Here is a 16,139-nt window from a genome sequence, read left to right on the forward strand (position 1 = left end):
CTGTGGACGTTGTACAAGCAGAATGTGGCGGTTGGTCTGTGTTGTATTTTTCCTGCCCCATCTCCACTGTGATTGGATGTCTGGTAAAAAGTGACCGTGATGAGCGCTGGGTTTTACCCAAAGTTAAACATTCTTCAACACTGTAGCCCATCACAATCGTATCTGTTGAGCTTGTGAACGCAGTGGTGCTAGTCAGTAAAGTAGTTAGAATCTGCCTCACCGCGAGCTGCAAGTTTAGGAATGTTTTCATTACTAACAATGTAAGAAAGATGTAAAAAAGAGATAAGGGGTCAGATTTACTAAACAGGGAAAATGATCACAATTCCAATTCCAATTTCCATAATGACCAATGCAATCTACCAAGAGCAGATTTAAGACATACTTATTTTGGGAGGTATATAATGCCAGGAGGAGGCCTGGCTCGCAGTCTCTGCTCTAATTCATCCCAAAGGTGTTCTATCGGGTTGAGGTCAGGACTTCCTCCACACCAAACTCCCTCATCCATGTTTTTATGGACCTTGCTTTGTGCACTGATGCGCATGTTCATGTTCGAACAAGAAAAACAAATTTCATGCCTCTTAGTCCATGTGTGACAAATCTTGGTTTATTGAATGCACTAGTAGGGAAAGCTACAACATTAAAATAAGTTATACCTTCCAGAGCTTTGTAGTGAAATAAAGGTATTGCACCAGGTATTAAATGGCCATTTTTTTCCAGGGATATTTCAAATGTAATAATATTCCTTAAGTTTTCAACTTTTGACCATTGGCCTGAAGGACTTGAAAATAGCTTCTCTATTAGAAGGTGATGTAAGGTTGACACATTTCTTCTTTTGCAATAAGTGTAATAGATGACTAACTTATTTTTTTAATTTTTATTTTCAATTGTATCCCCTTTGTTTACACACGACTGAAGCCGTAGAGGGAAATAAGAAACAAAACCTGACCTTTTGACACCATCATAGGTCCTTATCGTGTGTGTGTGTGTGTGTGTGTGTGTGTGTGTGTGTGTGTGTGTGTGTGTGTGTGTGTGTGTGTGAGCCTGTTTATGTGGTTTATGAGGACACAAATTTGTATAACTACATGGGTATTACACTGGTATTACACTATAAAGGTGGTTTATGAGGACATATCAAATGTCCTCATAATTCAAACGGCCTTAAAAACATACTAAATGATGATTTTTTGAGAAAGTAAAAATGCAGAATGTTTCCTGTGATGGGTAGGTTTAGGGGTAGGGGCAGTGTAAGGGGATAGAAAATACGGTTTGTACAGTATAAAAACCATTACGCCTATGGAAAGTCCCTGTAAACCACATAGACCAACATGTGTGTGTGTGTGTGTGTGTGTGTGTGTGTGTGTGTGTGTGTGTTTTAAGAAGTTTTCACCCTTGGCCTAAGAACTAATCCTGTTCAATAACTAACTAACTCTTCCTCCGGTGTGACCATGCACCACATAATAGTCCTGAAACCAGTGTGTGTATTAAATTACCTGTTACCACGATCAATTGACATAGGGATTAACTTCTTTATCCAGTGGTCCAGCCATTCACACAGTATTAGCAAGCACCTCAGCAAGGTTGCTACTAAACGCTTCCTCAGCACTGCAGTTACCCTGATCTCATAGCCGTTGAGTTAATCCCCATCTCATATGACGGCGTGGGTTGAAGGAATGTCTAAGGGTAATACAAATTAGGTTAGAGATATTATACCGTGAGTGGTTGTGAGGAGGTTACTGCAGATAATAATGAAACTTAAAATAAAATATTAGAAGATATACACACTTGAGGGGATATTTCCCAAAAAAAATCAAATTCTGCCATTGTCTAATCACCCTCATTTCCCTGCTGAATGGTATGATATTGTGTGTGTGTGTGTGTGTGTGTGTGTGTGTGTGTGTGTGTGTGTGTGTGTGTGTGTGTGTGTGTGTGTGTGCGCGTACTAGTCGTATTGCGTCATATATTTTTCATAACACACACAAAAAAAGTTTTTGTTCATCATACCCCATTGACTTTGTTATGGTTAATCTTGTTAATATATATATATATATATATATATATATATATATATATATATATATATATATATATATATATATATATATATATATATATATATATATATATATATATATATATATATATATATATAATTTTTTTTTTTTTTTTTTTTTTTTTTTTTTAGTCATACAGATTTTTAATACCATAAGTTTGAGAATTGGATGGTAGAATTTTTATTTTGGCTTAAACTATCCCTTTAATGGATTTATGGTTACTCTACTGTACAAAAGTTTAATCCAGTAAGTATTTTTTAATAAGATATGGGATCGAAAATACAACAAAAAAATATTGTGAAATATTAGTAGAATTTAAAATGTTTTCTATTTTAATATATATTTTTTTAAAAATATATTAGTAATGCACTAATATGATTTTTGTGGTCGGTACTTTTGACAACACTAATGGACAAGTCAGCGCATCCATTTGAATTCAGCACAGAATGCTATATTGGATAATTTTGTATCGATATATCCTTTTGTCATACAAATATATTACTGTTTTGATCATGTTTTAAATTAGCAAAATTCATTAAGGTATGCTAGCTAGAGCAACAAGCTCTTGACATTTATTTGTCTTTTGTTTGATTAATTTAAAACCGACAGCAGCGCAGCAGGAATATTAGGCTGGTGTCACTTTAAGAGGTTCGCATATACCATTTTATTTCTCAACTCTTTATGTTCTGTTAAGCTATAACCAATTGTGTTTACCAGGATACTCACCAAGATGGCATTTTGATATGATTTTGTGTGAATTTTCATTTTCACACTAAACGTCTCACAGAGCGAGTACCAAATTGAGCTCTCTTGAATATCAGAATATTTAGTTGGCAAGGCTTAAAAACACATGTAAAGGATAACCTTTTGTGGCAATGAAGCATTTAGTTTTTGTGCTTAATATTTTTGTAAAAACTGATAGTTTTTAGGATTATTTATGAATAGAGTTAAACATAACAGCATTCATTTTAAATTGAAATAACATTATAAATGTCTTTACTGTCACTTTTGATAAATTTAGTGCATTTTTTAAATCTCAATGACCGCAAACTTTTGGATTGTAGTGTTCAGGTGCACTCAGTAGTTTATAATATGATGCAAATTATTCACTCAAATGAGACGTGTCACATGGTCAGCTAGATACAACTAATTTTGTGTTACTAACTTATTTATTAATGGACACTTTAGCTTCCTTAACAATTTAATGATGACTTCTAACACCATGACATAAACAAAAAACGAATAAGCACACCTTAAGTGAAACATGTTTAATGAGACTAGTAAAAAAACAGAAATGAGTCAGATTGATATAGAGGGGGAAACAAACAGAGGTGGATAAAGATTGAAAGAATAGAGATGGGGGAAAGCTGAAGTGGTGGGTATTATCAATGTTCCTCATTGTGTGGAGAGATCTACGCTTTCTGAAGGGACCCTCTCAAGGCTAAAAACATGACTTGCAGCAGCTAAAGAGATGGAGGGAGAGTGAGCGATGGAAAGAGGAATGGTCTTGGAGTAACTGAGGATCGATGAACATTTCAACTCTTTCTGTCCAATTAGGGCCCACATAAGACTTTGTCCCCAAACCGCACATTCATTTATTCGTTTAACTTACTGTCTCCTCCGCCATGTATTCATCTGTTTTGAGTCTGCGTCGAGCAAATCAGCCTGTGTAGGAGTATTGATCTGTACTTTTATTCTCATCTGTGTTCGTTTTTTGCGCTGCCTTTTGCCTCTTCAGCTTCTCCTTGAATGCTGTCATCAGGCTGTTCTTTTATTTCATAAACATCTGCCTCTCCAGTGTCCCTGTTTTAGTCTCAGTGGGCCTTTTTGTGGACTTTACCTATATATGTAATGCTTTACTCTAATACTGAACTGGGTTTCATTGACGAATTGATGCTGTTCAGCGACACTGTCAGTATTAACAAGGTTTTCAAACTACTTTTATGAAAGATGTAGGCCTTTTTTCCCCTTTTTTTAAACTAGCTCTCTTAATCTGAGATGGACGTTATGTTTCTGATGATGTTTGTCTGTTCTTGTTCTCCACAGACAAACCTCCCCATATTCAAGCTGAAGGAGTCACGTGTTCGGAGGAGATACAGCGACTTTGAGTGGCTGAGAGGAGAGCTGGAGAGGGAAAGCAAGGTGAAGGATGGATGAGTGAAATAGTAGTGTTGGTTTGGTTGGAACATCGCACGAATGCTCAGATTTGTTTTAAGGGTTCAGTTCAACTAGATACATTTAAGTAGTAATGTTTTTTTCAGTCATTGGATTGGAAATGATTCTGTTGTTCAGGTAATGACGTTTGAAGTGATTGTAAAAGAGCTATGATTGCATTTAGAGATGAATGTAAGGTGAATGAAGTGCTTGTATTTCAAACAGGTGGTAGTTCCTCCTCTTCCTGGAAAGGCTCTGTTCAGGCAGCTCCCATTCCGTGGGGATGATGGTATATTTGACGACTCTTTCATCGAGGAACGGCGGCAGGGCCTAGAACAGTTCCTCAACAAGTGAGTTGCAAGATCCTTGAGAAACACAAACAGTTTATGTAATCTCATATTATTCTTAAGTACCTATAGAGTAGTATTGCATCATTCATATTTTCAAATAGTCTTTATTTTTTATCATTTATAAAAGACAATACATTGTACCGATTTTTTTTTACGGAAACAGCTGAGTTCGTAAAGGTGTGCAGTGGCCGGAGCTACACACACACACACACACACACACACAACCGACACAGATACACACACCCGCAATACATCATGGCATTATCCCTTTCGATTTACTAAAAGTACCTGTAGTTTACATTATATGCACTGCCAACATAGAGTAGCCTTGATGCCAGCTGATCTTAGCCCCGCCCACAACATTTGAGGGCAGGAAGTTAGGTCTGGACTTTATCCGTTGTGGAGCAACTATGCTCGAACCAGAGCATGTTTGGACCAATTATATTGTCAGGGCGGGCTTTATACAATGATAGACAGATGATAAATAGTAACGTAATCATCCACTTCACCCAAAGAGCGTTTGGGTAGACTGGGTAAACCCAGCCTGCTTTTATCCACCTGGCGTGCCACTGGAGGGTTTATCATGATGACGGATAGAGAAGCGATGGGTCGTAGCCGGTTGATCACGCCTCTTGTGGTCTGATTTCTTGAAGGACTATCCAATCGCATACACAATAATTTGAATAATGCTCGTTTATCAAGTCTGCTGTGGTCTAAATGGTTTAAAGATACTCCAATTTTGTACAGAGTAATTTAAATAATGCTTGTTTATCACACCAAAGATTAATAATACATTTCAAATATTGCTGCCGGAAGACACGTCACGTCAGCTTTGACAGCATTGGCTGTCGTGTGTCTCGTGACCAATTGCGTCATTACGTCAGCTTTGATTGTAAAATGCCATTGGTTCTCGTGTGTCTCGTGACCGATTGCGTCATTCAACTTGTGTGTATCATTTGAGTCAGACATATATGAACGAGTGCGTGTGTGTTCTGTTCACAAAGGAGCGCGATCATCATTTCAACGACTAAAACATTAAGATCAACTCTGTTCTTCACATGAAGATATCGTATGACTTCAGAAGACTTGGAATGCAACATGAGTTAATACTTTTATACAGTTTTTTGGTCAGTTTTTGCAATGAATACATGTGACTGTACATTTATTTGCCTCTTACGTGTTTTATATTGTTGAGAGTGGGTAGGTTTAGGGTAGGAGTGGAGTTAGTTACTCCAAAATATAAAATTAGGCTATAAATATTCATTCTGTGAGATCAGTCATGATGTCATGTTGCGCATCTGGAATGGAGAAAAAATATTACCACTTAGCGCCTCCGGTGGACGGTTTACCCCAAAAGTGCAGGTAAACGTACCTGGAGGTACATAATTTGGGTGTTGCAAAAATGTAGGCAGAGTCACGTATTTCCAATGAGCCTGGGTTGTTCTTTTGGCAACTATGCATCGCTCAAGTCAACGTACGTCACTTATTCTGTTGCTCTGGTTGGTTTTAGGTCTATCTAATTGAGTGCAGAGGCATTTTCTTTTCTGTTTCACGCCCAAAAATCACAGCCCAATGGAGCAGTATCAGGCTCATATTCTAAAACAATCCAAGTATGATGACGAATTGCCAAAAAACAGTCATTTGATGCAGTTTCACTCACCACCTGCGGTTTCGACTCATGACCAAGAACTAACAAACACACTTGCAGAACTCCGTTGATGCTCCAGAAACACAAACTGCATCCACTGTTTCCTTAACGCTGAGTTATTTGGGAACAGTGATGCCAGTAACTCTAATCAGTTACTCTAATCTGACTACTTTTTTCCAGTAACGAGTAATATAACGTGTTACTGTTTTCAATCCAGTAATCAGATTAAAGTAATTTATCCAAGTCACTGTTATCCCCTTTTCCATCAGAATGAACCGGGTGTTAGTTCAGAGCCAGTGCTACTGTCAGTTCTAAGTTGGTTCGACTTGAGAGCCTTTAAAGGGGGGGTGAAACACTCAGTTTCAGTCAATCTCATGTCAATCTTGAGTACCTATAGAGTACAGGGTTTTTCCTGGGTCAGAAATGGTCTTCGGTGGTGGCTGACCAGACATGGTCATCCACACACATGCATATATGCACACACATACACCAACAGTAAAAATACCTACCCGTGTGATCTGTGAGCCCAATACTGACAATAAATGTAAAATAAATGCAATGTGTTTCATTTTACTGAATTAGATGCTGACCTCATCTAATTTTGATATCTCATTGTGATGTCTTGATGTTTGTTTCTTTAGTTCCTCTTTTTACAAAGTTTGCATGGTTTACCGATTAATTATTTTGGCAACAATTATTAAAAAGTAGCATTAAAAATGTCAAATAGTAACTAATAGTCTAATTCTCTACCATATACAATTTAATAAAACTATTGGCTATCAACAACTTGCATTGTTTTGGTATTTTACTACACATTATTAATATAAATGCTCAAAATAAATACATGAAAATACTGTGGATTATTAAAACTAATTCTGACTAACCCCTCTTGTTTAATGGGTTAAGCACTCTTGCATTCTCATTTCAGAGGTGTTGTGAGTAAATGATTACACACTGATTCGTGAGTTCAGTGTTGGACAGATCAGTTCATTCAAATGAATCGGTCCAAATGAGTCATTAGTTCGCGAATCGGACAAAAGTGTACGTGTTATATGTGAACCCAGTTGGTTAAAACAACGCTAAAGATTTGTCAACACAGAAAACATTACATAAGGATATTTTTCAGTTTATTTGAAAGTATGGTTTATGTCAGCTGCGTGTGCAAAACGTCTCTCAAAAGAAGTGCGTTTTTTGAACACAATTCACATCCAGCAGTAGGCTAATTCAGGGATAATATTGTGCGACCGCGCTACATGGAACATGGAGTCAGTCTTCCGACCTTTTACCATTGTGTCAGTTCTGTTGATTTTGATTGATATCTGCGAGTGAGAAAGAGCTCAGATGGTGATCGTTTTGAAGGCAGCAGGCTCTCTGCTCGTACTCTGTCACTCAGTTAACGTCCGCCCTGTCACGTGCATTAGTAATCTACATCAATTTATAAATCACAATAATTCATCAAATAAGGCTTTGGCGGGACAAAAAAATGTTTTGGCGGCCGCCAAAAACGTTTTAATGTAGGAAAAACCCTGGAGTAGTATTGCATCCTTCATATCTCCGAAAAGTCTTTAGTTTTATTATATTTATAAAAGAAATATAGGCTGTACCGAGTCTTTCCAGAAAAAAACGAGCGCCTGGGGGCGTATCGTGTGGGCGGAGCTAAAGAATGACGATCGCGAACAAAGCGGTGACGTCCTCAAGCGTGGAGAAACCCATGGCTATCGATCTCAGCTTATAGATATATGATCCAGAATCACATTCGGAGGCAGAAATAAATTGAACAGGAGAAACGGCAACAGCAGGACGTCCGTCTCTGTGGTATGTACTGTATTTAGTGGACTGTCAACATTTGTGTGTCTTTACTCGCAGTTTATGAGGACATGATTCGGTTTATGGACTATTGTATACTATGTACTCTCTATGACTGAGAGCATTGTTGATGGGGCGTGCATTTCCTCTCTCGCTCTAGTCACACACGCGCGCACCCTACCGGGAGAAGAGCCCGTATGGCCCATACAAGGACCTTCCGCTCTATCGACGTCAAGCTGACCCGTACTCGAAAAAAACTCTCCGAAACTTGTGAGAAACCGGAAGGAGTATTTTTGACACAGAAATACTCCATCAAACGTCCAACATTAGGTTTTGAAACTTTGTCTATGTTTAGGATGGGAATCCAAGTCTTTAACAGTGTAAAAAGCTCAGCATGCATGAAACAGCATTCTGTTTCATGCTAAGAACTGGTTTGGCTTTCCACATGCAAGAGAGCCACCACAGAGCTATAGGTCTTACGTCACTATATGTCTCATCATTCTCGCTAGCGTTTTAGCAATGCTAGTGAGGCAGCGGGAAATATAAACACACCAGGCTTGTTCGAGATGCATCGGCTTTGCACGGACCGATCCGCGTATGATATCAAAATACCGCGTGAGCGATTCAAACGCATAAGGAGTCGTTTGCGCTCGCTGTACTTTGATGTCATACACGATTGGTCTGCGCAGCGCGCGCCGATGCATCTGGAATGAGCCTTTATGATCCTACATCGGCATCAAAACGCCACGAATCCAATGCATTTGTGCAGCTCTTCATGATTTGTATAGACGGAGATTATAATCCAGCGAAGATTATAATCCTAATCAAGGATTATAATCCTTGATTAGCTGCTATTTAAAAAATGGCGGTCACAAGTTTGTGTTCGTCTTGTTGACCCCGCCCACAGCCGCTGAGGCGAGCAGTTCTTACTTCTTGCCCAGCAATGTTTTGGTGCTACTTAAGAATCACTTTTTCTGGCTCTGAGCTGGTGCTTTGGGTGTGGAAACCAACTGCCTTGGTGGAAAAGGGGTATGTTAGTGACTATTTTAGTAATTTTCCTTAGTAAAAAATAAAAATAAATATTTTTGCTTTCTTCTTGCATCTCGGGGAGAGTATTTTTTAAGGAAATATTTTTTCATTTCAATTTAAAATGTCAGGAGATACATTTTTGACGTTAATGCACTTCCAATAAAATGAGGGTTGGCAAAAACGGTGGTCATTTCTATGTTGAGGCGGCAGGGGTGTTGTCGGCAACTTCTGAATGTTACTAGTAACTTGTAATCTTACTTGGTTACTTTTAAAATCAAGTAATCTGTAAAGTAACTAAGTTACTTTTTAAAGGAGTAATCAGTAATCAAAATTACTTTTTCAAAGTAACTGGCAAGACAGTTTGGGAAGCAGAAGAAAAGGTTATCTTTCCCTCACAACCAAAAACACACTTCTTTAGTGACATTGTTTCATGGTCTAAAAACAAAATGACAGCACTTTCGACGGCTTCCGTAACCTGAGCGAAGCTTGTTGATGGCCATGCTCTCGCTCTGGTTGATGTGTGCCCGCGCTCATATGCAGGGTGTCCGCGGGGTTTTAAAAAGTATTAAAAAGTGATAAATCAAAATTGTCAAATTTAAGGCCATTAAAAGTGTTAAATGTGGTCTCAGAGGTATTATTTTTTTCCAAATTAGGTATTATTTTTTCAGACTATCAGGTGTCCTATTCTGATTGAAATATCAGGAGTAAACATGACATTTATTATGGGTTTATGTTAGCATTGTTTTAAGTTTACTTAAATTAAAAACTGTTATATTTTTGAAGCCTAATAATAAATGTTAAAAAATAAAAAAAAATCAGTAGCTGTATTAATATCAGTAATACTGGCCTTCATTCATAAAAAGATGCCATTTAAAAAAGTATTTAAAATATTCTGTCTTGATGTTGTTTCTACATTAATTTGATTAACTGTGAAATTATTATATTAAAAAATATATTAAAAATGTACAAAAACATTTCTTTTTTTTTAATCGATTGACAGCGCTTTTTTTAGTATTTTGTTCAATTCAACAACTTATCACAGTTATAGAAATGTAATATTTGGCTCAGGTTTTGTTGTTGGAAAAAAAACACTAAATAATTTAATTGCTGAATTACCAGTTATTAATGTAAATCAATTGTGTATGCCGTAATGCTTCTCCTTAACCAACCTTTGTGAATGTTGAGATGTATTTAACTGTGTCTGAATGATAACTTATAACAGATTTCCTCCTGGTGTCGATTCTAAATATTCTTTTTTGTATGTTATATATGTCAAAATCTGTGTAAATAATAGAAAGGTCGCTGATTAACACTTGCAATTCAGTGTTGTGATGGTTTTAAAAAATATTCTGAAGGTAGTAAAAAAGGTATTAAAAAGTAGTAAATTTAACTTAAGGATTGCTGTATATACCCTGATATGGGAGAAGTGCCCATACAAGCCATAATTCCGCCTTTTTTGACGTCATACAGGGCCATACTCAAAGAAAGGAAACTTTTTAAAAAAGGTATTAGAAGGAGGACTTATCCTGAAGGAGTGTATTTTCCACAGAAATACTTTCATACGTCCTGCTTGTTTTTTTTTTTAATTTTGGCCATGTTTAGCATAAGAATCCAACTCTTTAACAGTGTAAATAAGTCAGAATGCATTAAATATAGCATTAGACCCCCTCTTTAAAGATTATATTTTGTGACAAATCAAGATGATAAACAGTGAAGACATTTGCGCATATTTAATTAAGGTACCATTATTAATGTATGTATGCATTGTGAAAATGAGAATATTAATCTTTGCGATTTTATTTTTATTTTTTTCTCAAGTGTGTTTGAGTTAATGTTGATTGACAAGATTTACATAGTCCTCTACCACATGTCTTTCCTCTTAACTTATTTTGTCCTTGGCACGTCTGAACTGTTTTTATAAAGAAAAGTGAAGTGGTTATCATGATAACGTAATACAATAGTTGTTCCTCTTTTCTGTTAATTTTGAGTTTTTAGGTTAAGGTACTTCAGTGAAAGAGAAAAACATACACTTGCCAGCCTTTTTGTCATCTGATGTCTTCCCTCACACTTTATTTTTTTTTTCCTTCTCTCATAATTACCAACAGAATGATCGAAACTGATGAGAGGCCACAAGTGCACCAGCTTTACTTTTTACATTTGTTTTATTTTTGATGTGTAATTTATGATAATTGCGAGTGAAATTACAGGCATGCATACCTTTTCCCTACAAGATGTTGTGTGCACTCCTGCTTATTTTTGATCCGAGGTGCCGTTCCCCCGCCGGCTGAGACAATAAAAGTTACAGTTCGATTGTAATTATTTGCTGTGATTGCAGACTTTGCCATTATCTTTGTTTCATGTGCAAATGTGCCGGCTCTACCTGTTTGAATTTTAATACGAGACGAACAGCTGTAAATTAGGTTTGAAGAAAGAAAGGATATGGAGGTAATTAAGATGGGTTTTTTTTTGCTTTAACCGAAAATTCCTGAATTAAATATCATTGTTCGGTACTAATAGCACCTGGGGAAGGGGGAAGCATGCCCATCATACTTCACGACTATGTGTGGATTTGTACATCATATCTTTATATTGCCTCTCCCAAACCTGAAAATGATTCTCTATCATCTTGACTTGTAACATTGTGTAATTTTAGAGGTGTGAGAGTCCTTTTTATGCCATTGGAAGCTGGAATAGATTGAATGGTGAAATAATGAGTTTAATTAGCATGATGGCTCATTCTACTTTTTAAAAGATATGCGTGATTACATTTTTATATTATCGCTCTGAAATTCAAGCTGGATGATTTATGATCTGAAAAAGAAGGCCACGAAATGTCACAGCCTCCTAATAATATCTAAGAGTTGCATCTTGATTGGGGTCAAAGTTGTTTCCGCCTCCTCTCTCTCTCTCTCTCTCTCTCTTTTTCTGCTTTACAATGTGCATTCTTGCATAATATTTTTATAATGGCTAATGTGCATTTTGTGGTCTGATTATTTTTTATTTATTTTTTTCAGAGTGGCTGGTCATCCATTGGCCCAAAATGAGCGCTGCCTGCACATGTTCCTACAGGACGAGTCAGTGGATAAAAACTACACCCCTTCCAAAATTAGACAAGCCTGAACCGGTCTGGACTCTACACACATGCACAGACACAAAAAAACATTACCCACAAGCAATAAGAAAGGTTTGAATCATTCTTAACTGGAAAAGAATCTAAGCCTGAACCATAGGGCGTCCAAATCATTTACCTTTGCAGAACAACGAGACAACAAATGATTAAAAATGAACTAGAATTAGTCATTTTTTTCCAACAGAACTATTGAATTTGGGTCTCTCAGATTTATTGTTCAACACTTTAAGTCCGATCAAACACATTCTTGTGTGTAATTACTTGTGGTTAACAATTATTTATGGTAGTTTTGTCTGAGAGCACCACTAACTTTGATATTTGTAGTACAAGATCAAACCGAAACAAACCAAATAGCTAAATCACAATTATGCAAGCACTATATTACCCACATTGGCATCCCTGTGTTATTGCTACTACCAACTTATGTTGCTTTTAATGCTGAAGAACACATACGGTGCAGGATGCACTTAATTGGGAACCTCCTTGATCGTGTGCTATGTGTCCCACTTAGCTGCAGACAAGTCCGTTTTTACTGTGTAATGGTGTTACACAGAAACACAGAGTTCTGCCTACATTGCATGTTTCCAGATTTGTATACTGCTGTGCCATTGTTTTGTTTATGAGAATTTTCCAATAAAACGGATCAAACACACGCACATATGATGTGGTTTGAAAAACGAAAGCCTCTCTTTTTGGCTCTGCTAAAATTTCTTTTAAGAGATGATCCTAGCATTAGAGTGGTAGCAGACATTCAATCTGCCTTAAAAGGTTTTTCCTTTTTGACCATCAGGAGATCATATAAAGTGAGTCACCTGCGTATATTTTGATTAGTATTGTTCTGTTAGACTCAATGAGGGATCTCAGATCCATTTAAATCATGCAAAATCCTATCTGTTGGATAGGGAAAAAATATTCTGATAAATAGAATTTCTTGTGGAGGACAAGGTGATAAAAGTATCAGTATTCTGTGTGAAGGATTTGTAAAAACGACCACGTTTTCTCATTTTGGCCTTACACTGCGAAACTAATTGCGCCCAGGTATTGATCATTCACCCACAGCACTGGACATTTTTTGAGTATTTTACACAAAACTATATTAAAGGAGATTCAATTAGTTATCGCACATTTATTATTTGCTAGATGCTTTATTCAAGTGAATTATAATTTCAGGCTATTAAGATAAGTGTTATTAGGGCAATTTAATCTTACTCATTAAGCGGATACTTCGAAGTCAGAATGAATTTAATCAAAAGTATTTGTATTGATCTTTTAAGAAAGACTGAGGCAGGTGGCTGTGAAAAAGAGAAAATAGTGGTTACTCAGACTGGAAAGAAGACTGGAGAAAGGAAGGACATGTCGTAGGGTCTTGGATGCTCAGATACAGACAAGAAATCTTTATCCTGAACACAGGCTACATGTTGTGAAGGTCAGATCTTTATCGCATGATCCTAAGATGAGAGTAAAAGGAACTTTTTTTCATTTAACATGGACAGGGCTTGGCTTGTGAATTATTGGCCAATTATAAACTATACATTTTATATATTTACATTTAGTGCTGGGTAGATTACTTACAGATTGTAGTCGGTTACCGTTTTCCAAATTACATGACAAACATTTTAGTTAGTAACAGTCCATCACATTACACATTTAAATTAATTAAATTAATTCCATTTGTCATCAACAACATGAAATATTACATTACATAAGGGCTTGTCAGACTGGGGTTCAATTTGGAACTGCTGGGGTTCATATAATTTCAAAATAAAAACTACACACGCACACTCATGTACACACACACACGTTTGTTTTTGTGAAATGTGGGGACATTCCAGACGTAATGGTTTTTACACTTACACTGCCCCTGCCCCTAAACCTACCCATCACAGGAAACATTCTGCATTTTTACTTTCCAAAAAAAAACTCATCCTGTATGATTTATAAACATTTTTAAAAGTGGGTACATGGCCAGTGTCCTCATATTTCCCCCTCTCCTTGTAATACCTATGTCATACCCATGTCATTATACACATTTGTGTCCTCATATGTCAAACACACACACACACACACACACGGTCAAGTGTTAGAACGGTATGATTTTAAAAATGTTTTTAAAGAAGTCTCTTGTGCTCACCAAGGCTGCATTTATGTTATTAGAAATACATAAGCTGTAATATTGTGAAATATTATTAAAATATAAAATAACTGTTTTCTGAATATATTTTTAAAATGTAATTTATTGCTGTGATGCAAAGCTGAATTTGGAGCATCATTACTCCAGTCTCCAGTGTCACATGATCCTTCAGAAATCATTCTAATATGATGATTTACTGCTCAAGAAACATTTATGATTATTATTAATGTTGAAACACTTGTGTAAAAAACTTTGATGAATAGAAAGTTCAAAAGAACAGCATTTATCTGAAATATAAAACTTTTGCAACATTATAAATGTCTATACTGTCCCTTGATCAGTTTGTATATTTCAGATACCATTCGTTTGAACTTTCTATCCATCAAAGAATCATAAAAAAAATTGTACACAACTGTTTCAACATTAATAACAATCATAAAAGTTTCTTGAGCAGTAAATCATCATATTAGAATGATTTCTGAAGGATCATGTGACACTGAAGACTGGAGTAATGATGCTCAGAAATCAGCTTTGCATCACAGGAATAAATGACATTTTAAAAATATATTTAAATAGAAAACAGTTACTTTATTTTAATAATATTTCACAATATTACTGTTTTTTTTTATTTCTAATAACATAAATGCAACCTTAGTGAGCAGAAGCGACTTCTTTAAAAACATTTCAAAAATCTTACAAAACTTTTGACCAGTAGTGTGTGTGTGTGTGTGTGTGTGTGTATATATATATATATATGTGTGTGTATATATATATATATATGTGTGTGTATATATATATATGTGTGTGTGTATATATATATATATATATATATATATATATATATATATATATATATATATATATATATATATATATATATATATATATATATATATATATATATATATATATATATAATATAAGGGCCGTTATTAGGCGCAATGCTGAGATTTACAAACATGATTCAATGCTGCAAAATGGCCATAACCGGTTCTTCAAGTAAGGGTCATTTGTTTTGTGTGGGTACTTATAACATATATTTACTGAAAACAGGACAAAAATGACCCGAACACAAGGATTAAATGCTGCACTTAATTTTTACTTTTTAGAAATATGTATGTGTATGTGACTATATAACAGATATAAAACCATTTACAATATTGGGAAACAGGTGTGTTTTTGTATTGTTTGTAATTGCTCTACAAATTACAGGTCTACATTCAACCTTTTGCTTGTGAGTCTAGCATTGTCTCATCCTGTGGGTATTAATTGTTTGTTATTCTGTTTCTAGCATGATGGGTTGTGCTTAAATTACTTAGGAGGGAATGCAAATGTTGTCTAGAGTCAATATGTTCAACAATGCTGTATAAGGTAAAGAGAAGGGCACAACCGCGTGGCTCGTGCAACCTTGGAGTTCACTCCACGTCAGAGCGGACCATTAAAAAGGAACTAGGATAAATTGGATTGGAAGTTGTCACCGCAATCATGTTTCTTTCTATTGTATCCTCTCTATCAAAAAATGAAGATAAAAAATGCAATTTGGGCAAAGCCCTTGATTTGTAAAAAGAGTGCTTGAAACCCCAAGCCGTGCGAGGCACAGCAACTTCACTCAAGGTCCGGGGTATTGTATCGGCAGTGGTTCAATATGCACTTACATGCAGACACATGAACCTCTCTCTCTGTCCCCGTTCAGTACCCCGTTTAGGGTGCAATGGACCTTTTTCTGTTTGTAGAAGGAGGCTTTAGAAACCTAAAAATTCAGCTAAAGGAGACATGAATTACACAGTTGGTGAAGAACCAGATGATCAATATTCAATATTTATTCTAATATCTTAAAACA

The 16,139-nt window shown here is 36.1% G+C and overlaps 1 protein-coding gene across 1 annotated transcript in view; it reads left to right on the forward strand.

Moving 5' to 3' along the window:
* snx3 (sorting nexin 3) overlaps positions 1–12,820 on the forward strand; it is a 28,363-nt gene extending 15,543 nt beyond the window's left edge. Inside the window, exons 2-4 of the mRNA XM_067417656.1 lie at positions 4,098–4,193; positions 4,431–4,555; positions 12,053–12,820. Coding sequence (XP_067273757.1) covers positions 4,098–4,193; positions 4,431–4,555; positions 12,053–12,158 — 327 coding nt within the window. The 3' untranslated portion in view covers positions 12,159–12,820. The remainder of the gene's footprint in view (positions 1–4,097; positions 4,194–4,430; positions 4,556–12,052) is intronic.
* The last annotated feature ends 3,319 nt before the right edge of the window (positions 12,821–16,139 follow it).

The sequence above is a fragment of the Pseudorasbora parva genome, chromosome 15, assembly GCF_024679245.1.
Source record: "Pseudorasbora parva isolate DD20220531a chromosome 15, ASM2467924v1, whole genome shotgun sequence".
Lineage (NCBI taxonomy): Eukaryota > Metazoa > Chordata > Actinopteri > Cypriniformes > Gobionidae > Pseudorasbora > Pseudorasbora parva.